This window comes from Petromyzon marinus (assembly GCF_048934315.1).
Source record: "Petromyzon marinus isolate PM22_M1 ecotype Great Lakes invasive population chromosome 77 unlocalized genomic scaffold, UKy_Petmar_22M1.pri1.0 chr77_unloc.3, whole genome shotgun sequence".
NCBI classification, from domain to species: Eukaryota; Metazoa; Chordata; class Hyperoartia; order Petromyzontiformes; family Petromyzontidae; genus Petromyzon; species Petromyzon marinus.
In genome coordinates, this window is record NW_027422623.1 from 290,075 (window position 1) to 314,440 (window position 24,366).

At 55.3% G+C, this 24,366-nt stretch overlaps 1 protein-coding gene across 2 annotated transcripts in view; it reads left to right on the top strand.

Annotated features, from left to right (window-relative positions):
- Nucleotides 1–3,960: 3,960 nt before the first annotated feature.
- LOC116937357 (syntaxin-1A-like) overlaps nucleotides 3,961–24,366 on the top strand; it is a 138,481-nt gene continuing 118,075 nt past the window's right edge. The window contains exons 1-5 of one of the 2 annotated variants that reach the window (XM_076058614.1): nucleotides 3,961–4,157; nucleotides 9,767–9,859; nucleotides 10,640–10,739; nucleotides 22,718–22,792; nucleotides 23,476–23,546. In XM_076058614.1, the coding sequence (XP_075914729.1) occupies nucleotides 4,119–4,157; nucleotides 9,767–9,859; nucleotides 10,640–10,739; nucleotides 22,718–22,792; nucleotides 23,476–23,546 (378 nt within the window). In that variant the 5' untranslated portion in view covers nucleotides 3,961–4,118. Of the gene's footprint in view, nucleotides 4,158–9,766; nucleotides 9,860–10,639; nucleotides 10,740–18,564; nucleotides 19,584–22,717; nucleotides 22,793–23,475; nucleotides 23,547–24,366 lie in introns of those variants that run through there. The other variant, XM_076058613.1, reaches the window with a different exon arrangement.

Below are 24,366 nucleotides of genomic sequence, written 5' to 3' on the forward strand. Positions count from 1 at the left end.
CCGGGTCTCAGTGTCTAGAGTAGAGACCGGGTCTCAGTGTCTAGGGTAGAGACCGGGTCTCAGTGTCTAGAGTAGAGACCGGGTCTCAGTGTCTAGGGTAGAGACCGGGTCTCAGGGTCAGTGTCTAGAGTAGAGACCGGGTCCCAGTGTCTAGGGTAGAGACCGGGTCTCATGGTCTCAGTGTCTAGAGTAGAGACCGGGTCTCAGGGTCAGTGTCTAGAGTAGAGACCGGGTCTCAGTGTCAGTGTCTAGAGTAGAGACCGGGTCTCAGTGTCTAGAGTAGAGACTGGGTCTCTGTCTAGAGTAGAGACCGGGTCTCAGGGTCAGTGTCTAGAGTAGAGAGCGGGTCTCAGTGTCTAGAGTAGAGACCGGGTCTCAGTGTCTAGAGTAGAGACTGGGTCTCAGTGTCTAGAGTAGAGACCGGGTCTCAGGGTCAGTGTCTAGAGTAGAGAGCGGGTCTCAGTGTCTAGAGTAGAGACCGGGTCTCAGGGTCAGTGTCTAGAGTAGAGACCAGGTCTCAGGGTCTCAGTGTCTAGAGTAGAGACCGGGTCTCATGGTCTCAGTGTCTAGAGTAGAGACCGGGTCTCAGGGTCAGTGTCTAGAGTAGAGACCGGGTCTCAGTGTCTAGAGTAGAGACCGGGTCTCAGTGTCTAGAGTAGAGACTGGGTCTCTGTCTAGAGTAGAGACCGGGTCTCAGGGTCAGTGTCTAGAGTAGAGAGCGGGTCTCAGTGTCTAGAGTAGAGACCGGGTCTCAGTGTCTAGAGACTGGGTCTCAGTGTCTAGAGACTGGGTCTCAGTGTCTAGAGTAGAGACTGGGTCTCAGGGTCAGTGTCTAGAGTAGAGAGCGGGTCTCAGTGTCTAGAGTAGAGACCGGGTCTCAGGGTCAGTGTCTAGAGTAGAGACCAGGTCTCAGTGTCTAGAGTAGAGACCGGGTCTCAGTGTCTAGAGTAGAGACCGAGACTCAGTGTCTAGAGTAGAGACCGGGTCTCAGTGTCTAGAGTAGAGACCGGGTCTCATGGTCTCAGTGTCTAGAGTAGAGACCGGGTCTCAGAGTCTCAGTGTCTAGAGTAGAGACCGGGTCTCAGGGTCGGTGTCTAGAGTAGAGACCGGGTCTCAGTGTCTAGAGTAGAGACCGGGTTTCAGGATCGGTGTCTAGAGCAGAGACCGGGTCTCAGGGTCTAGAGTAGAGACCAGGTCTCAGTGTCAGGGTCTAGAGTAGACCGGGAGTCAGGGTCAGTGTCTAGAGTAGAGACTGGGTCTCAGTGTCTAGAGTAGAGACCGGGTCTCAGTGTCTAGAGTAGAGACCGGGTCTCAGGGTCGGTGTCTAGAGTAGAGACCGGGTCTCAGTGTCTAGAGTAGAGACCGGGTCTCAGGGTCTAGAGTAGAGACCAGGTCTCAGGGTCAGTATCTAGAGTAGAGACCGGGTCTCAGGGTCAGTGTCTAGAGTAGAGACTGGGTCTCAGTGTCAGTGTCTAGAGTAGAGACCGGGTCTCAGGGTCTCAGTGTCTAGAGTAGAGACCGGGTCTCAGGATCGGTGTCTAGAGTAGAGACCGGGTCTCAGTGTCTAGAGTAGAGACCGGGTCTCAGGGCCTCAGTGTCAGAGTAGAGACCGGGTCTCAGGGTCAGTGTCTAGAGTAGAGACCGGGTCTCAGCATCATCGTCATCGGCAAGGCGTGATTTGAATTCCGAGTTCAGTTCCGCGAGGTTGGGTAAATATTGATAGGAGCTAAAAGTAGATGTGAGTGGCGGAAACTCGGTTGGAACATCCACTCTAGAGATAAAGACAAAGCTCTTTCAGGTAGCCTCTAGCAGGGCTGTCGGGGCAAGTGCTGCTAGTAGCGAGTAGCACCACCTATGATGCACACACACAGACAAAGCTCCCCCAGGTAGCCTCCATCAGGGCTGCAGGGGCAAGTGCTGCTAGTAGCGAGTAGAAGCAGCAGCGCCTATGAAGGCTACCGGCACAGCGCCCACACAAAGATAAAGATTCCTAGAGAGATACAGGGTGGCCCAAAAGTCAGGACACATGAATACATTTCAAAAGATAATTTTAATATAATTAAAATAAATACAACTCTTTGTGTCCTGACTTTTGGGCCACCCTGTATCACAACAACAACCCCGATGTGTCCTGACTTTTGGGCCACCCTGTATCACAACAACAACAACCCCAATGTGTCCTGACTTTTGGGCCACCCTGTATCACAACAACAACAACAACCCCAATGTGTCCTGACTTTTGGGCCACCCTGTACAACAACAACAACAACAACAACCCCAATGTGTCCTGACTTCTGGGCCACCCTGTGTCACAACAACAACAACAACCCCAATGTGTCCTGACTTTTGGGCCACCCTGTATCACAACAACAACAACAACCCCAATGTGTCCTGACTTTTGGGCCACCCTGTATCACAACAACAACAACAACCCCAATGTGTCCTGACTTTTGGGCCACCCTGTAACACAACAACAACAACAACCCCAATGTGTCCTGACTTTTGGGCCACCCTGTATCACAACAACAACAACCCCAATGTGTCCTGACTTTTGGGCCACCCTGTACAACAACAACAACAACCCCAATGTGTCCTGACTTCTGGGCCACCCTGTGTCACAACAACAACAACAACCCCAATGTGTCCTGACTTTTGGGCCACCCTGTATCACAACAACAACAACAACCCCAATGTGTCCTGACTTTTGGGCCACCCTGTATCACAACAACAACCCCTATGTGTCCTGACTTTTGGGCCACCCTGTATCACAACAACAACAACAACCCCAATGTGTCCTGACTTTTGGGCCACCCTGTAACACAACAACAACAACCCCAATGTGTCCTGACTTCTGGGCCACCCTGTGTCACAACAACAACAACCCCAATGTGTCCTGACTTCTGGGCCACCTTGTGTCACAACAACAACAACAACCCCTATGTGTCCTGACTTTTGGGCCACCCTGTGTCACAACAACCCCTATGTGTCCTGACTTTTGGGCCCCCCCCACCGACGCGTTGTCAACGAGGGCGTAACGTGGGAAAGCCGGAAGCAGCTCTATCTCATTAGCATAGCTCCTCCCCCTCCTCACCCCCTGACCCCCTCCCCTCCTCACCCCCTGATCCGTCTACACCCCCTGACCCCTCCTCACCCCCTGACACGCCCCCTCCTCACCCCCTCCTCACCCCCTGACACGCCCCCTCCTCACCCCCTCCTCACCCCTGACACGCCCCTCCTCACCCCCTGACACGCCCCCTCCTCACCCCTCCTCACGCCCTGACACGCCCCCTCCTCACCCCCTCCTCACCCCCTGACACGCCCCTCCTCACCCTCTGACACGCCCCCTCCTCACCCCCTGAAACGCCCCCCCTCCTCCCCCCCTGACACGCCCCCTCCTCACCCCCTGACACGCCCCCTCCTCACCCCCTGACACGCCCCCTCCTCACCCCCTGATACGCCCCCCTTCCTCACCCCCTCCTCACCCCCTGACACGCCCCCTCCTCACCCCTGACACGCCCCCTCCTCACCCCCTCCTCACCCCCCTGACACGCCCCCTCCTCACCCCCTCCTCACCCCCCTGACAGGCCCCCTCCTCACCCCCTCCTCACCCCCCTGACAGGCCCCCTCCTCACCCCCTGACACGCCCCCTCCTCACCCCCTGACACGCCCCCTCCTCACCCCCTCCTCACCCCCTGACACGCCCCCTCCTCACCCCCTCCTCACCCCCCTGACAGGCCCCCTCCTCACCCCCTCCTCACCCCCTGACACGCCCCCTCCTCACCCCCTCCTCACCCCCCTGACACGCCCCCTCCTCACCCCCTGACACGCCCCCTCCTCACCCCCTCCTCATCCCCTGACACGCCCCCTCCTCACCCCCTCCTCACCCCCCTGACAGGCCCCCTCCTCACCCCCTGACACGCCCCCTCCTCACCCCCTGACACGCCCCCTCCTCACCCCCTCCTCACCCCCTGACACGCCCCCATCCACACAGCACAGACACCCACAGAGAGACTTACAGAACGCTTCTCACCGCCACCACCACCACCACCTCATCATCACCACCTCATCACCACCACCACCCTCAGCGGCTCCACGTCGTCAGCCTGTGCGCCTCCACCATGAGGGACCGCCTGGAGGAGCTCCGTCAGAACAACGCCGTGAGTCGGGCGGGCGTCGCTAGGCCCCGAGCCTTCGGGGAGTCGGGGTGTGGGGGGGGCCCTCGCCGCCCTCGCCTAGCCGGCCCGCGGGGAAAGGCGCGCCCGGGTCGGTAGGGCCGCGCAGGCTGCGACCCGAGTCCTCGGTCTCTTTTCCTTGACGATTTATTTTTTTAAAACAAAATTTGTGTCGTTCGTTGTTGTTGTCGTTCGTCGTTCGTCGTCAGTGAAGTCGACGTAGAGCTGCGGCGCGTTCGGCTTGCGGTGTTCGATGAGCGAGACGAGGAAGACGGCCACCACTGGTCTAGAGTGTGTTGGGGGCTTCCTGTATCGTCTGGGGAGCGGTGGCGCAACGGTTAGCGCTGCGCTGCGCTGGGTCGCTCAGCCGAGTTCGATTCCCGCTCACGGCCAACACCGCCGGTGAAGATTCTCTGAACCGGTCCCGGGCCTCCCCTAGGTCGACCCGGCCTAAAATGAGTAGCTGGTGTAGCTGTGGTGTGGTGTGTTTACTTCGCCAGCTAGAGGCTACCTGGGGGAGCTTTGTCTGTGTGTGTGCATCATAGGTGGTGCTACTCGCCACTATCAGCACTTGCCCCTACAGCCCTGCTAGAGGCTACCTGGGGGAGCTTTGTCTGTGTGCGGTGTTAATGTTTATAGGTTATGGTTATGAGTCTCTGGGTGGGAGGCACGTGGTGTGGTGAGGAGTATCACGTGGTGAGGAACGGCGTGGTGAGGAACGGCGTGGTGAGGAGTAGATTCTTCTCCCTCACTCCAGCCTGGCTTTGATGCCTGGGTCTGGGTGTCTCACCCCTCACTCACCCACTCGCTCACCCCTCACTCACCCACTCGCTCACCCATCACTCACTCACCCCTCACTCACCCACTCGCTCACCCCTCACTCACTCACTCACCCACTCACTCACTCCTCACTCACCCACTCGCTCACCCCTCACTCACCCACTCGCTCACACCTCACTCACCCACTCGCTCACCCCTCACTCACCCACTCGCTCACCCCTCACTCACCCACTCACTCACCCACTCGCTCACCCCTCACTCACCCACTCACTCACCCCTCACTCACCCACTCGCTCACCCCTCACTCACCCACTCACCCCTCACTCACCCACTCGCTCACGTCTCACTCACCCACTCACTCACCCCTCACTCACTCACTCACCCACTCGCTCACCCCTCACTCACCCACTCGCTCACCCCTCACCCGCTCGCACACTCACCCCTCACTCACCCCTCACTCACCCACTCACCCCTCACTCACCCCTCACCCACTCGCTCACCCCTCACTCACCCACTTGCACACTCACACACTCACCCGCACACTCATCCACTCGCTCACCCCTCACTCACCCACTCACCCCTCACTCACCCCTCACCCACTCGCTCACCCCTCACTCATCCACTCGCTCACCCCTCACCCACCCGCACACTCACCCACCCGCACTCTCACTCACCCGCACACTCACTCACCCGCACACTCACTCACTCGCACACTCACCCACTCACTCACCCACTCACTCACCCACTCATCCACCCACTCGCTCATCCACTCAATCATTTACTCACTCACCCACCTCCCGACTCACTCATTTACTCACCCACTCACTCATTCAACTCGCCATCTCTCTCAATCATTTACCCATGGACTCATCACACAGAGACCCATAGACTCACCACACAGAGACCCATAGACTCACCACACAGAGACCCATAGACTCACCACACAGAGACCCATGGACTCACCACACAGAGACCCATAGACTCACCACACAGATACCCATAGACTCACCACACAGAGACCCATAAACTCACCACAAAGAGAGCCATAGACTCACACACAGAGACCCATAGACTTACACACAGAGACCCATAGACTCATCATACAGAGACCCATAGACTCACCACACAGAGACCCATAGACTCACCACACAGAGACCCATAGACTCACCACACAGAGACCCATAGACTCACCACACAGAGACACATAGACTCACTCACACAGACACCCATAGACTCACCACAAAGAGACCCACAGACTCACCACACAGAGACCCACAGACTCACCACACAGAGACCCACAGACTCACCACACAGAGACCCACAGACTCACCACACAGAGATCCACAGACTCACCACACAGAGACCCACAGACTCATCACACAGAGACCCACAGACTCGCCACACAGAGACCCATAGACTCACCACACAGAGACCCACAGACTCACCACAAAGAGACCCACAGACTCACCACACAGAGACCCACAGATTCACCACACAGAGACCCACAGACTCACCACCACACAGAGACACACAGACTCACCACACAGAGACCCACAGACTCACCACACAGAGACCCACAGACTCACCACACAGAGACCCACAGACTCACCACACAGAGACCCACAGACTCACCACACAGAGACCCATAGTCTCATCACACAGGGACCCATAGACTCACCACACAGAGACCCACAGACTCACCACACAGAGACCAACAGACTCACCACACAGAGACCCACAGACTCACCACACAGAGACCCACAGACTCACCACACAGAGACCCACAGACTCACCACACAGAGACCCATAGTCTCATCACACAGAGACCCATAAACTCACCACAAAGAGACCCATAGACTCATCACGCAGAGACCCATAAACTCACCACAAAGAGAGCCATATATTCATGTATAGTGTGTAGTGATTGTATAGTGTGTGGTGAGCGGTGGGTGAGTAGGAGTGGTGGGTCAGTGGGAGTGTGCAGTGGTGTGTAGTGGTGAGTAGTGGAGTCTAGTGGTGAGCAGTGGTGAGTAGTCGAGTGTAAGGGTGAGTGTGTGTTGGGTGAGTGGTGTGTAGTGTTGGGTGAGTGGTGGGTGAGTGTGTGGTGGGTGAGTGATGTTGAGTTTTGGGTGAGTTGTGTGAGTAGTGTTGAATGGTGGTGAGTAGTGGTGAGTAGTGGTGAATGTTGGGTGAGTGGTGGTGATTAGTGGTGAGTGGTGGTGGGTGAGTGGTGTTGAGTATTGGTGAGTAGTGGTGGGTAGTGGTGGTGAGTGGTGGTGAGTAGTGGTGGTGAGTGGTGGTGGTGAGTAGTGGTGAGTGGTGGTGAGTAGTAGTGGTGAGTGGTGGTGAGTAGTGGTGATGAGTGGTGGTGAGTAGTGGAGGTGAATGGTGGTGGTGGGTGGTGAGTGGTGGTGAGTAGTGGTGGTGGTGAGTGGTGGTGAGTAGTAGTGGTGGTGAGTAGTGGTGGTGAGTAGTGGTGAGTGGTGGTTGTGAGTGGTGGTGAGTAGTAGTGGTGAGTAGTGGTGAGTGGTGGTGAGTAGTGGTGGTGGTGAGTAGTAGTGGTGGTGAGTAGTGGTGGTGAGTAGTGGTGAGTAGTGGTGAGTGGTGAGTGGTGGTTGTGAGTGGTAGTGGTGAATAGTGGTGAGTGGTGAGTGGTTGTGGGTGGTGGTGAGTAGTGGTGGTGGTGAGTAGTGGTGGTGGTGAGTAGTGGTGGTGAGTAGTGGTGGTGAGTAGTAGTGGTGGTGAGTGGTGGTGAGTTGTGGTGGTGAGTGGTGGTGGTGGTGAGTGGTGGTGAGTAGTGGTGAGTAGTGGTGGTGGTGAGTAGTGGTGGTGGTGAGTGGTGTTGAGTATTGGTGAGTAGTGGTGGTGGTGAGTGGTGGTGAGTAGTGGTGGTGAGTGGTGGTGAGTAGTGGTGAGTGGTGGTGATTAGTGGTGATTAGTGGTGCGTAGTGGTGAGTGGTGGTGGTGAGTGGTTGTGGGTGCTGGTGTGTAGTGGTGAGTAGTAGTGGTGAGTGGTGGTGGTGAGTGGTGGTGAGTAGTGGTGGTGAGTGGTGGTGGTGAGTAGTGGTGAGTGGTGGTGAGTGGTGGTGAGTGGTGGTGGTGAGTGGTGGTGAGTAGTGGTAGTGGTGAGTAGTGGTAGTGAGTGGTGGTGAGTAGTAGTGGTGAGTAGTAGTGATGAGTAGTCGTGAGTGGTGGTGAGTAGTGGTAGTGGTGAGTGGTGGTGAGTAGTAGTGGTGAGTGGTGGTGAGTAGTGGTGAGTAGTGGTAGTGGTGGTAGTGGTGAGTAGTGGTAGTGGTGTTGCTGATATTAACTATGTTTCCCTATTTGTATTTTTAAATTATATCTTAAAGCTATTTTATATTCGATATTTATTTAATTTTATATACTTCAGCCCCTTAGTGTTAGACTTTTAACCCTTATTATAGTAAGACTTGTTTAAAACTTATCTAAGATTTTAGATTCCTATATGTTGAATGTATGCACCATCCTGCCAAAGTAAATTCCGTGTCGGTGTGAACTTACATGGCGAATAAAACCCTTTCTGATTCTGATTCTGAGTAGTGGTGAGTGGTGGTGAGTAGTAGTGGTGAGTGGTGGTGAGTAGTGGTGAGTGGTAGTGAGTGGTGGTGAGTAGTGGTGGTGGTGGTGAGTGGTGGTGAGTGGTGGTGGTGAGTAGTGGTGAGTAGTAGTGGTGGTGGTGAGTAGTGGTGGTGAGTAGTGGTGAGTAGTAGTGGTCAGTAGTAGTGGTGAGTAGTGGTGAGTAGTAGTGGTGAGTGGTGGTGGTGGTGGTGAGTAGTGGTGAGTAGTAGTGGTGAGTAGTGGTGAGTAGTAGTGGTGGTGAGTGGTGGTGAGTAGTGGTGGTGAGTAGTGGTGGTGAGTGGTGGTGAGTGGTGGTGAGTAGTAGTGGTGGTGAGTGGTGGTGAGTAGTAGTGGTGAGTAGTGGTGGTGGTGAGTGGTGGTGAGTAGTAGTGGTGAGTAGTGGTGGTGGTGAGTAGTGGTGAGTAGTAGTGGTGGTGAGTGGTGGTGAGTAGTAGTGGTGAGTAGTGGTGGTGAGTAGTGGTGGTGGTGAGTAGTGGTGAGGAATGGTGAGTAGTGGTGAGTAGTGGTGAGTAGTAGTGGTGGTGAGTGGTGGTGAGTAGTGGTGGTGAGTAGTGGTGAGTAGTAGTGGTGAGTGGTGGTGCGTGGTGGTGAGTAGTGGTGAGTAGTGGTGAGGAATGGTGAGTAGTGAGGAGTAGTGGTGAGTGGTGAGTAGGAGTAGTGGTGAGTGGTGAGTAGTAGTAGTGGTGAGTAGTGGTGGTGAGTAGTGGTGGTGGTGAGTAGTGGTGAGGAATGGTGAGTAGTGGTGAGTAGTGGTGAGTAGTAGTGGTGGTGAGTGGTGGTGAGTAGTGGTGGTGAGTAGTGGTGAGTGGTGGTGCGTGGTGGTGGTGAGTAGTGGTGAGTAGTGGTGAGGAATGGTGAGTAGTGGTGAGTAGTGGTGGTGAGTGGTATTGAGTAGTGGTGAATGTTGTTTGTTTGCCGTGTGTGAGTATTAGTAGTGGTGAGTGGTGGTGAGTAGTGGTGAGTAGTAGTGGTGGTGAGTAGTGGTGAGTAGTAGTGGTGAGTAGTGGTGAGTAGTAGTAGTGGTGAGTTTTGGTGAGTAGTGGTGAGTAGTAGTAGTGGTGAGTAGTAGTAGTGGTGAGTAGTGGTGAGTATTGGTGAGTATTGGTGAGTAGTAGTGAGTAGTGGTGGTGAGTAGTGGTGGTGAGTAGTGGTGGTGAGTAGTGGTGGTGAGTATTGGTGAGTAGTGGTGAGTGTTGTTTGTTTGCCGTGTGCAGTTGGACGAGGTGGATGTTGGTGAGGACATGACCACCATGAGTCACGTAAACATCAGCATGGAGAGAGACTTCATGGACGAGTTCTTTAAGCAGGTGGACCACCATCACCACCCTCACCACCATCACCACCACCATCACCACCACCATCACCACCACCATCACCATCATCACCATCACCAACATCATCTCACCATCATCACCATCACTACCATCATCATCATCATCACCACCACCATCACCACCACCATCACCACCATCATCACCACCATCACCACCACCATCACCACCATCACCACCACCACCACCACCACCACCATCACCACCATCATCATCACCATCACCACCATCACCACCATCATCACCACCATCATCACCACCATCACCATCACCACCATCATCACCACCATCACCACCATCATCACCATCATCACCACCATCACCACCACCACTATCACCACCACCACCATCACCACCACCACCATCACCACCACCACCATCACCACCACCACCATCACCACCATCACCATCGCCACCACCATCACCACCACCATCATCATCATCACCACCATCACCACCACCCCGTGGTGACCCCCGTGGTGACCCCGTGGTGACCCCCCGTGACTCCCCGTGACCCCGTGGTGACCCCCCGTGCCCCCCCCTGGTGACACCCCGTGACCCCCCCGTGGTGACCCCCTGTGGTGACCCCCCGTGACCCCGTGGTGACCCCGTGACCCCGTGGTGACCCCCCGTGGTGACCCGTGGTGACCCCCCGTGGTGACCCCGTGGTGACCCCGTGATGACCCCGTGGTGACCCCCCGTGACCCCCATGACCCCCCGTGACCCCCCGTGGTGACCCCCCGTGGTGAGGAGCAGGTGAGTGAGATTCGGGGCTCTGTGGAGCGAATCGCTCAGCTGGTGGAGGAGGTGAGGAAGACACACAGTGCCATCCTGTCAGCTCCCAACACAGACGACAGTGAGATTACTCACCACCACTCACCACCACTCACCACTCACCACAGTGCCATCCTGTCAGCTCCCAACACAGACGACAGTGAGATCACTCACCAATACTCACCACTCACCACCACTCACCACAGTGCCATCCTGTCAGCTCCCAACACAGACGACAGTGAGATTACTCACCACCACTCACCACCACTCACCACAGTGCCATCCTGTCAGCTCCCAACACGGACGACAGTGAGATCACTCACCACCACTCACCACCACTCACCACTCACCACAGTGCCATCCTGTCAGCTCCCAACACGGACGACAGTGAGATCACTCACCACCACTCACCACCACTCACCACTCACCACAGTGCCATCCTGTCAGCTCCCAACACGGACGACAGTGAGATCACTCACCACCACTCACCACCACTCACCACTCACCACAGTGCCATCCTGTCAGCTCCCAACACGGACGACAGTGAGATCACTCACCAATACTCACCACTCACCACCACTCACCACTCACCACAGTGCCATCCTGTCAGCTCCCAACACAGACGACAGTGAGATCACTCACCACTACTCACCACCACCACTCACCACTCACCACAGTGCCATCCTGTCAGCTCCCAACACAGACGACAGTGAGATCACTCACCACCACTACTCACCACCACTCACCACTCACCACAGTGCCATCCTGTCAGCTCCCAACACGGACGACAGTGAGATCACTCACCAATACTCACCACTACTCACCACTCACCACCACTCACCACTCACCACTACTCACCACCACTCACCACTCACCACAGTGCCATCCTGTCAGCTCCCAACACAGACGACAGTGAGATCACTCACCACCACTCACCACCACTCACCACCACTCACCACAGTGCCATCCTGTCAGCTCCCAACACGGACGACAGTGAGATCACTCACCAATACTCACCACTACTCACCACTACTCACCACCACTCACCACTCACCACCACTCACCACTCACCACAGTGCCATCCTGTCAGCTCCCAACACAGACGACAGTGAGATCACTCACCACCACTCACCACCACTCACCACTCACCACCACTCACCACTCACCACCACTCACCACTCACCACAGTGCCATCCTGTCAGCTCCCAACACAGATGACAGTGAGATCACTCACCACCACTCACCACTCACCACCACTCACCACAGTGCCATCCTGTCAGCTCCCAACACAGACGACAGTGAGATCACTCACCACTACTCACCACCACTCACCACTACTCACCACTACTCACCACTCACCACCACTCACCACAGTGCCATCCTGTCAGCTCCCAACACAGACGACAGTGAGATTACTCACCACCACTACTCACCACCACTCACCACTCACCACCACTCACCACTCACCACCACTCACCACTCACCACAGTGCCATCCTGTCAGCTCCCAACACAGATGACAGTGAGATCACTCACCACCACTACTCACCACCACTCACCACTCACCACCACTCACCACCACTCACCACTCACCACCACTCACCACAGTGCCATCCTGTCAGCTCCCAACACAGACGACAGTGAGATCACTCACCACCACTACTCACCACCACTCACCACTCACCACCACTCACCACCACTCACCACACTCACCACTCACCACAGTGCCATCCTGTCAGCTCCCAACACAGACGACAGTGAGATCACTCACCACTACTCACCACCACTCACCACTACTCACCACTACTCACCACTCACCACCACTCACCACAGTGCCATCCTGTCAGCTCCCAACACAGACGACAGTGAGATTACTCACCACCACTACTCACCACCACTCACCACTCACCACCACTCACCACTCACCACCACTCACCACTCACCACAGTGCCATCCTGTCAGCTCCCAACACAGATGACAGTGAGATCACTCACCACCACTCACCACTCACCACCACTCACCACAGTGCCATCCTGTCAGCTCCCAACACAGACGACAGTGAGATCACTCACCACTACTCACCACCACTCACCACTACTCACCACTACTCACCACTCACCACCACTCACCACAGTGCCATCCTGTCAGCTCCCAACACAGACGACAGTGAGATTACTCACCACCACTACTCACCACCACTCACCACTCACCACCACTCACCACTCACCACCACTCACCACTCACCACAGTGCCATCCTGTCAGCTCCCAACACAGATGACAGTGAGATCACTCACCACCACTCACCACTCACCACCACTCACCACAGTGCCATCCTGTCAGCTCCCAACACAGACGACAGTGAGATCACTCACCACCACTACTCACCACCACTCACCACTCACCACCACTCACCACCACTCACCACACTCACCACTCACCACAGTGCCATCCTGTCAGCTCCCAACACAGACGACAGTGAGATCACTCACCACCACTACTCACCACTCACCACTCACCACAGCTCCATCCTGTCAGCTCCCAACACAGACGACAGTGAGATCACTCACCACCACTACTCACCACCACTCACCACAGTGCCATCCTGTCAGCTCCCAACACAGACGACAGTGAGATCACTCACCACCACTCACCACTCACCACCACTCACCACCACTCACCACAGTGCCATCCTGTCAGCTCCCAACACAGACGACAGTGAGATCACTCACCAATACTCACCACTCACCACCACTCACCACTCACCACCACTCACCACAGTGCCATCCTGTCAGCTCCCAACACAGACGACAGTGAGATCACTCACCAATACTCACCACCACTCACCACCACTCACCACAGTGCCATCCTGTCAGCTCCCAACACGGATGACAGTGAGATCACTCACCACTACTCACCACTCACCACTACTCACCACTACTCACCACTCACCACAGTGCCATCCTGTCAGCTCCCAACACAGACGACAGTGAGATTACTCACCACTACTCACCACTCACCACTCACCACCACTCACCACTACTCACCACTCACCACAGTGCCATCCTGTCAGCTCCCAACACAGACGACAGTGAGATCACTCACCAATACTCACCACTCACCACTCACCACCACTCACCACTCACCACCACTCACCACTCACCACAGTGCCATCCTGTCAGCTCCCAACACAGACGACAGTGAGATCACTCACCAATACTCACCACTCACCACTCACCACCACTCACCACTCACCACCACTCACCACTCACCACAGTGCCATCCTGTCAGCTCCCAACACAGACGACAGTGAGATTACTCACCACCACTACTCACCACCACTCACCACTCACCACCACTCACCACTCACCACAGTGCCATCCTGTCAGCTCCCAACACAGACGACAGTGAGATCACTCACCAATACTCACCACTCACCACTCACCACCACTCACCACTCACCACCACTCACCACTCACCACAGTGCCATCCTGTCAGCTCCCAACACAGACGACAGTGAGATTACTCACCACCACTACTCACCACCACTCACCACTCACCACCACTCACCACTCACCACAGTGCCATCCTGTCAGCTCCCAACACAGACGACAGTGAGATCACTCACCAATACTCACCACTCACCACTCACCACCACTCACCACTCACCACCACTCACCACTCACCACAGTGCCATCCTGTCAGCTCCCAACACAGACGACAGTGAGATTACTCACCACCACTACTCACCACCACTCACCACTCACCACCACTCACCACTCACCACAGTGCCATCCTGTCAGCTCCCAACACAGACGACAGTGAGATTACTCACCAATACTCACCACTCACCACTACTCACCACTACTCACCACTCACCACAGTGCCATCCTGTCAGCTCCCAACACAGACGACAGTGAGATTACTCACCACCACTACTCACCACCACTCACCACTCACCACCACTCACCACTCACCACCACTCACCACTCACCACAGTGCCATCCTGTCAGCTCCCAACACAGACGACAGTGAGATTACTCACCAATACTCACCACTCACCACTACTCACCACTACTCACCACTCACCACAGTGCCATCCTGTCAGCTCCCAACACAGACGACAGTGAGATTACTCACCAATACTCACCACTCACCACTACTCACCACCACTCACCACAGTGCCATCCTGTCAGCTCCCAACACAGACGACAGTGAGATCACTCACCACCACTCACCACTCACCACCACTACTCACCACCACTCACCACTCACCACCACTCACCACTCACCACAGTGCCATCCTGTCAGCTCCCAACACAGACGACAGTGAGATCACTCACCACCACTCACCACCACTCACCACTCACCACCACTCACCACTCACCACAGTGCCATCCTGTCAGCTCCCAACACAGACGACAGTGAGATTACTCACCAATACTCACCACTCACCACTACTCACCACTCACCACAGTGCCATCCTGTCAGCTCCCAACACAGACGACAGTGAGATTACTCACCAATACTCACCACTCACCACTACTCACCACCACTCACCACAGTGCCATCCTGTCAGCTCCCAACACAGACGACAGTGAGATCACTCACCACCACTCACCACTCACCACCACTACTCACCACCACTCACCACTCACCACCACTCACCACTCACCACAGTGCCATCCTGTCAGCTCCCAACACAGACGACAGTGAGATCACTCACCACCACTCACCACCACTCACCACTCACCACCACTCACCACTCACCACAGTGCCATCCTGTCAGCTCCCAACACAGACGACAGTGAGATTACTCACCACCACTACTCACCACCACTCACCACTCACCACCACTCACCACTCACCACAGTGCCATCCTGTCAGCTCCCAACACAGACGACAGTGAGATTACTCACCAATACTCACCACTCACCACTACTCACCACTACTCACCACTCACCACAGTGCCATCCTGTCAGCTCCCAACACAGACGACAGTGAGATTACTCACCACCACTACTCACCACCACTCACCACTCACCACCACTCACCACTCACCACCACTCACCACTCACCACAGTGCCATCCTGTCAGCTCCCAACACAGACGACAGTGAGATTACTCACCAATACTCACCACTCACCACTACTCACCACTACTCACCACTCACCACAGTGCCATCCTGTCAGCTCCCAACACAGACGACAGTGAGATTACTCACCAATACTCACCACTCACCACTACTCACCACCACTCACCACAGTGCCATCCTGTCAGCTCCCAACACAGACGACAGTGAGATCACTCACCACCACTCACCACTCACCACCACTACTCACCACCACTCACCACTCACCACCACTCACCACTCACCACAGTGCCATCCTGTCAGCTCCCAACACAGACGACAGTGAGATCACTCACCACCACTCACCACTCACCACCACTCACCACTCACCACAGTGCCATCCTGTCAGCTCCCAACACAGACGACAGTGAGATCACTCACCACCACTCACCACCACTCACCACTCACCACCACTCACCACTCACCACCACTCACCACTCACCACCACTCACCACTCACCACAGTGCCATCCTGTCAGCTCCCAACACAGACGACAGTGAGATCACTCACCACCACTCACCACCACTCACCACTCACCACCACTCACCACTCACCACCACTCACCACTCACCACCACTCACCACTCACCACAGTGCCATCCTGTCAGCTCCCAACACAGACGACAGTGAGATCACTCACCACCACTCACCACCACTCACCACTCACCACCACTCACCACTCACCACCACTCACCACTCACCACCACTCACCACTCACCACAGTGCCATCCTGTCAGCTCCCAACACAGACGACAGTGAGATCACTCACCACCACTACTCACCACCACTCACCACTCACCACCACTCACCACTCACCACCACTCACCACTCACCACAGTGCCATCCTGTCAGCTCCCAACACAGACGACAGTGAGATCACTCACCACTACTACTCACCACCACTCACCACTCACCACCACTCACCACTCACCACCACTCACCACAGTGCCATCCTGTCAGCTCCCAACACAGACGACAGTGAGATCACTCACCACTACTACTCACCACCACTCACCACTCACCACCACTCACCACTCACCACCACTCACCACAGTGCCATCCTGTCAGCTCCCAACACAGACGACAGTGAGATCACTCACCACTACTACTCACCACCACTCACCACCACTCACCACAGTGCCATCCTGTCAGCTCCCAACACAGACGACAGTGAGATCACTCACCACCACTCACCACTCACCACTACTCACCACCACTCACCACAGTGCCATCCTGTCAGCTCCCAACACAGACGACAGTGAGATTACTCACCACCACTACTCACCACCACTCACCACTCACCACCACTCACCACTCACCACCACTCACCACTCACCACCACTCACCACTCACCACAGTGCCATCCTGTCAGCTCCCAACACAGACGACAGTGAGATCACTCACCACCACTCACCACCACTCACCACTCACCACCACTCACCACTCACCACCACTCACCACTCACCACTACTCACCACCACTCACCACTCACCACAGTGCCATCCTGTCAGCTCCCAACACAGACGACAGTGAGATCACTCACCACCACTACTCACCACCACTCACCACTCACCACCACTCACCACTCACCACCACTCACCACCACTCACCACAGTGCCATCCTGTCAGCTCCCAACACAGACGACAGTGAGATTACTCACTCACCACCACTCACCACCACTCACCACTCACCACCACTCACCACTCACCACCACTCACCACTCACCACCACTCACCACTCACCACAGTGCCATCCTGTCAGCTCCCAACACAGACGACAGTGAGATCACTCACCACCACTCACACCACTCACCACTCACCACCACTCACCACTCACCACCACTCACCACTCACCACCACTCACCACTCACCACAGTGCCATCCTGTCAGCTCCCAACACAGACGACAGTGAGATCACTCACCACCACTACTCACCACCACTCACCACTCACCACCACTCACCACTCACCACCACTCACCACTCACCACAGTGCCATCCTGTCAGCTCCCAACACAGACGACAGTGAGATCACTCACCACTACTACTCACCACCACTCACCACTCACCACCACTCACCACTCACCACCACTCACCACAGTGCCATCCTGTCAGCTCCCAACACAGACGACAGTGAGATCACTCACCACTACTACTCACCACCACTCACCACTCACCACCACTCACCACTCACCACCACTCACCACAGTGCCATCCTGTCAGCTCCCAACACAGACGACAGTGAGATCACTCACCACTACTACTCACCACCACTCACCACCACTCACCACAGTGCCATCCTGTCAGCTCCCAACACAGACGACAGTGAGATCACTCACCACCACTCCACCACTCACCACTACTCACCACCGCTCACCACCTCACCACAGTGCCATCCTGTCAGCTCCCAACACAGACGACAGTGAGATCACTCACCACCACTACTCACCACCACTCACCACTCACCACCACTCACCACTCACCACCACTCACCACCACTCACCACAGTGCCATCCTGTCAGCTCCCAACACAGACGACAGTGAGATTACTCACCACCACTACTCACCACCACTCACCACTCACCACCACTCACCACTCACCACCACTCACCACTCACCACAGTGCCATCCTGTCAGCTCCCAACACAGACGACAGTGAGATCACTCACCACCACTACTCACCACCACTCACCACTCACCACCACTCACCACTCACCACCACTCACCACTCACCACAGTGCCATCCTGTCAGCTCCCAACACAGACGACAGTGAGATCACTCACCACCACTACTCACCACCACTCACCACTCACCACCACTCACCACTCACCACCACTCACCACTCACCACAGTGCCATCCTGTCAGCTCCCAACACAGACGACAGTGAGATTACTCACCACCACTACTCACCACCACTCACCACTCACCACCACTCACCACTCACCACCACTCACCACAGTGCCATCCTGTCAGCTCCCAACACAGACGACAGTGAGATCACTCACCACCACTACTCACCACTCACCACCACTCACCACTCACCACCACTCACCACTCACCACCACTCACCACAGTGCCATCCTGTCAGCTCCCAACACAGACGACAGTGAGATCACTCACCACCACTACTCACCACCACTCACCACTCACCACCACTCACCACTCACCACCACTCACCACAGTGCCATCCTGTCAGCTCCCAACACAGATGACAGTGAGATCACTCACCAATACTCACCACTCACCACTACTCACCACTACTCACCACTCACCACAGCGCCATCCTGTCAGCTCCCAACACAGACGACAGTGAGATTACTCACCACTACTCACCACTACTCACCACTCACCACAGTGCCATCCTGTCAGCTCCCAACACAGACGACAGTGAGATTACTCACCACCACTACTCACCACCACTCACCACTCACCACCACTCACCACTCACCACCACTCACCACCACTCACCACAGCTCCATCCTGTCAGCTCCCAACACGGATGACAGTGAGATCACTCACCACCACTCACCACTCACCACAGCTCCATCCTGTCAGCTCCCAACACAGACGACAGTGAGATCACTCACCACTACTACTCACCACCACTCACCACTCACCACCACTCACCACCACTCACCACTCACCACCACTCACCACAGTGCCATCCTGTCAGCTCCCAACACAGACGACAGTGAGATTACTCACCACCACTACTCACCACCACTCACCACCACTCACCACTCACCACCACTCACCACTCACCACAGTGCCATCCTGTCAGCTCCCAACACAGATGACAGTGAGATCACTCACCACTACTACTCACCACTCACCACTACTCACCACCACTCACCACTCACCACAGTGCCATCCTGTCAGCTCCCAACACAGACGACAGTGAGATTACTCACCACCACTACTCACCACCACTCACCACTCACCACCACTCACCACTCACCACCACTCACCACAGTGCCATCCTGTCAGCTCCCAACACGGATGACAGTGAGATCACTCACCACCACTACTCACCACTCACCACAGCTCCATCCTGTCAGCTCCCAACACGGATGACAGTGAGATCACTCACCACTACTCACCACTACTCACCACTCACCACACTCACCACACTCACCACTACTCACCACTACTACTCACCACTACTCACCACCACTCACCACCACTCACCACTACTCACCACCACTCACCACCACTCACCACAGCTCCATCCTGTCAGCTCCCAACACGGATGACAGTGAGATCACTCACCACTACTCACCACTACTCACCACTCACCACACTCACCACACTCACCACTACTCACCACTACTACTCACCACTACTCACCACCACTCACCACCACTCACCACTACTCACCACCACTCACCACCACTCACCACAGCTCCATCCTGTCAGCTCCCAACACGGATGACAGTGAGATCACTCACCACTACTCACCACTACTCACCACTCACCACACTCACCACACTCACCACTACTCACCACTACTCACCACTACTCACCACCACTCACCACCACTCACCACTACTACTCACCACCACTCACCACCACTCACCACAGCTCCATCCTGTCAGCTCCCAACACGGATGACAGTGAGATCACTCACCACTACTCACCACTACTCACCACTCACCACACTCACCACTACTCACCACTACTACTCACCACTACTCACCACCACTCACCACCACTCACCACTACTACTCACCACTACTCACCACTACTCACCACCACTCACCACTACTCACCACTACTACTCACCACTACTCAACACCACTCACCACCACTCACCACTACTACTCACCACTCACCACTACTCACCACTCACCACTCACCACTACTCACCGCTACTCACCACTCACCACGCTCACCACTCACCACTACTCACCACCACTCTCCACGCTCACCATTACTCACCACTCACCACCACCACCACTCACCACCACAACCCCGCTCACCACTACTCACCACTCGTCACCACCACTCACCACTACTCACCACTCACCACGCTCACCACTCACCACCACTCACCACATTCATCACCACTCACCACATTCACCACTCACCACTACTCACTCACCACACCACACTCACCACATTCACCACCACTCACCACACTCACCACCACCACCACCACACTCACCACCACCACCACCACTCACCACTCACCACCACTCACCACTTACCACTACTCACCACTACTCACCACACTCACCACTCACACTCATCACCACCACTCACCACCACCCACCACATTCACCACCACTCACCACTACTCACCACCACTCACCACTACTACACTCACCACCACCACTCACCACTCACCATCACCACTCACCATCACTCACCATCACTCACCACCACTCATCACTCACCACCACTCACCACCACTAACCACTCACCACCACTCACCACTACTCACTACCACCACTCACCACCACTCACCACTACTCACCACCACCACTCACCACTACTCACCACCACCACTCACCACTACTCACTACCACTACTCACCACCACTCACCACTACTCACCACCACCACTCACCACCACTCACCACCACCACACTCACCACGCTCACCACTCACCACTCACCGCCACACTCACCACCACTCACCACCACACTCACCACCACCACTCACCGCCACACACCACCACTCACCACCACTCACCACCACCACTCACCACCACTACTTACCACCACACACCATCACTCACCACCACCACTCACCACCACTCACCACCACTACTTACCACCACACACCACCACTCACCACCACTCACCACCACCACTCACCACGCTCTCCACCACCACTCACCACCACCCACCACCACCACGCTCACCACCACCACCATCACGCTCACCACCACCACGCTCACCACCACCACGCTCACCACTCACCACCACCACACTCACCACCACCACTCAACACCACGCTCACCACCACCACGCTCACCACCACCACGCTCATCACTCACCACCACCACACTCACCACCACCACTCAACACCACGCTCACCACCACCACGCTCACCACCACCACGCTCACCACCACCACGCTCACCACCACCACTCACCACTACACTCACCACCAGCCTCACCACTATACTCACCTATACACCCATGATGATGTTGCTGATGATGTTGTTGCTGATGTTGTTGCTGATGATGTTGTCGATGATGTTGCTGATGATGATGTTATTGATGTTGATGAAGTTGTTGATGATGATGATGTTGTTGATGAAGTTGTTGATGATGATGATGTTGTTGATGATGATGATGTTGTTGCTGATGATGTTGTTGCTGAAGATGTTGTTGCTGATGATGTTGTTGCTCCTGATGATGATGATGTTGTTGATGATGATGTTGTTGATGTTGATGAAGTTGTTGATGATGATGTTGTTGATGATGATGTTGTTGTTGATGTTGTTGATGTTGATGATGATGTTGATGATGATGTTGATGATGATGATGTTGTTGATGATGATGATGTTGTTGATGATGATGTTGTTGATGTTGATGAAGTTGTTGTTGATGATGTTGTTGATGTTGATGAAGTTGTTGTTGATGATGATGTTGATGATGATGATGTTGTTGTTGATGATGATGATGTTGTTGTTGATGATGTTGATGATGATGATGTTGTTGATGATGATGTTGTTGTTGATGATGATGATGTTGTTGTGGATGATGATGTTGTTGATGATGATGTTGTTGTTGATGATGATGATGATGTTGTTGTTGTTGTTGATGATGTTGTTGATGATGATGATGTTGTTGTTGATGATGATGATGTTGTTGTGGATGATGATGTTGTTGATGATGATGATGTTGTTGTTGATGATGATGATGTTGTTGTTGTTGATGATGATGATGTTGTTGATGATGATGATGTTGTTGTTGATTCTGAAGAGGTGAAGATGGAACTGGAACAGACGATGGCTGAAATTAAGCGATTAGCAAACGGGGTCCGCTCAAAACTCAAGAGTGAGCGCTCACCACTCACTCACCACTTACTCACCACTCACTCACCACTCACTCACTCACCACTTACTCACCACTCACTCACTCACTCACCACTTACTCACCACTCACTCACCACTCACTCACCACTCACTCACCACTCACTCACCCACCCACTCACCCACTCACCCACCCACCCACTCACCTACCCACCCACCCACTCACCCACCCACTCACCCACCCACTCACCCACTCACCCACCCACTCTCCCACCCACCCACACACCCACCCACCCACCCACTCACCCTCTCACTCACCCACCCACCCACCGACCCTCCCACCCACCCACTCACCCACCCACTCACCCACTCACCCACCCACCCACCCACTCTCCCACCCACCCACACACCCACCCACCCACTCACCCACTCACCCACCCACTCACCCACCCACCGACCCTCCCACCCACCCACTCACCCACCCACTAACCCACCCACTAACCCAATCACCCACTCACTCACCCACCCACTAACCCACCCACTAACCCACCCACTAACCCACTCACCCACCCACCCACTCACCCACCCACTAACCCACTAACCCACCCACTAACCCACTAACCCACTCACCCACCCACCCACTCACCCACCCACTAACCCACTAACCCACCCACTCACCCACCCACCCACCGTCTGCTTCCTGTGCAGCCATGGATCAGAGGATTGAACTGGACAGTGGCGATCATAATGCAGCCGACTTGAGGATTCAGAAAACCCAGGTGAGTGGTGAGCGTTGGGGTGAGTGGTGAGCGTTGGGGTGAGTGGTGAGCGTTGGGGTGAGTGGTGAGCGTTGGGGTGAGTGGTGAGCGTTGGGGTGAGTGGTGAGCGTTGGGGTGAGTGGTGAGCGTTGGGGTGAGTGGTGAGCGTTGGGGTGAGTGGTGAGCGTTGGGGTGAGTGGTGAGCGTTGGGGTGAGTGGTGAGCGTTGGGGTGAGTGGTGAGCGTTGGGGTGAGTGGTGAGCGTTGGGGTGAGTGGTGAGCGTTGGGGTGAGTGGTGAGCGTTGGGGTGAGTGGTGAGCGTTGGGGTGAGTGGTGAGCGTTGGGGTGAGTGGTGAGCGTTGGGGTGAGTGGTGAGCGTTGGGGTGAGTGGTGAGCGTTGGGGTGAGTGGTGAGCGTTGGGGTGAGTGGTGAGCGTTGGGGTGAGTGGTGAGCGTTGGGGTGAGTGGTGAGCGTTGGGGTGAGTGGTGAGCGTTGGGGTGAGTGGTGAGCGTTGGGGTGAGTGGTGAGCGTTGGGGTGAGTGGTGAGCGTTGGGGTGAGTGGTGAGCGTTGGGGTGAGTGGTGAGCGTTGGGGTGAGTGGTGAGCGTTGGGGTGAGCGGTGAGCGTTGGGGTGAGTGGTGAGCGTTGGGGTGAGTGGTGAGCGTTGGGGTGAGTGGTGAGCGTTGGGGTGAGTGGTGAGCGTTGGGGTGAGTGGTAGTGGTGAGCGTTGGGGTGAGTGGTGAGCGTTGGGGTGAGTGGTGAGCGTTGGGGTGAGTGGTGAGCGTTGGGGTGAGTGGTGAGCGTTGGGGTGAGTGGTGAGCGTTGGGGTGAGTGGTGAGCGTT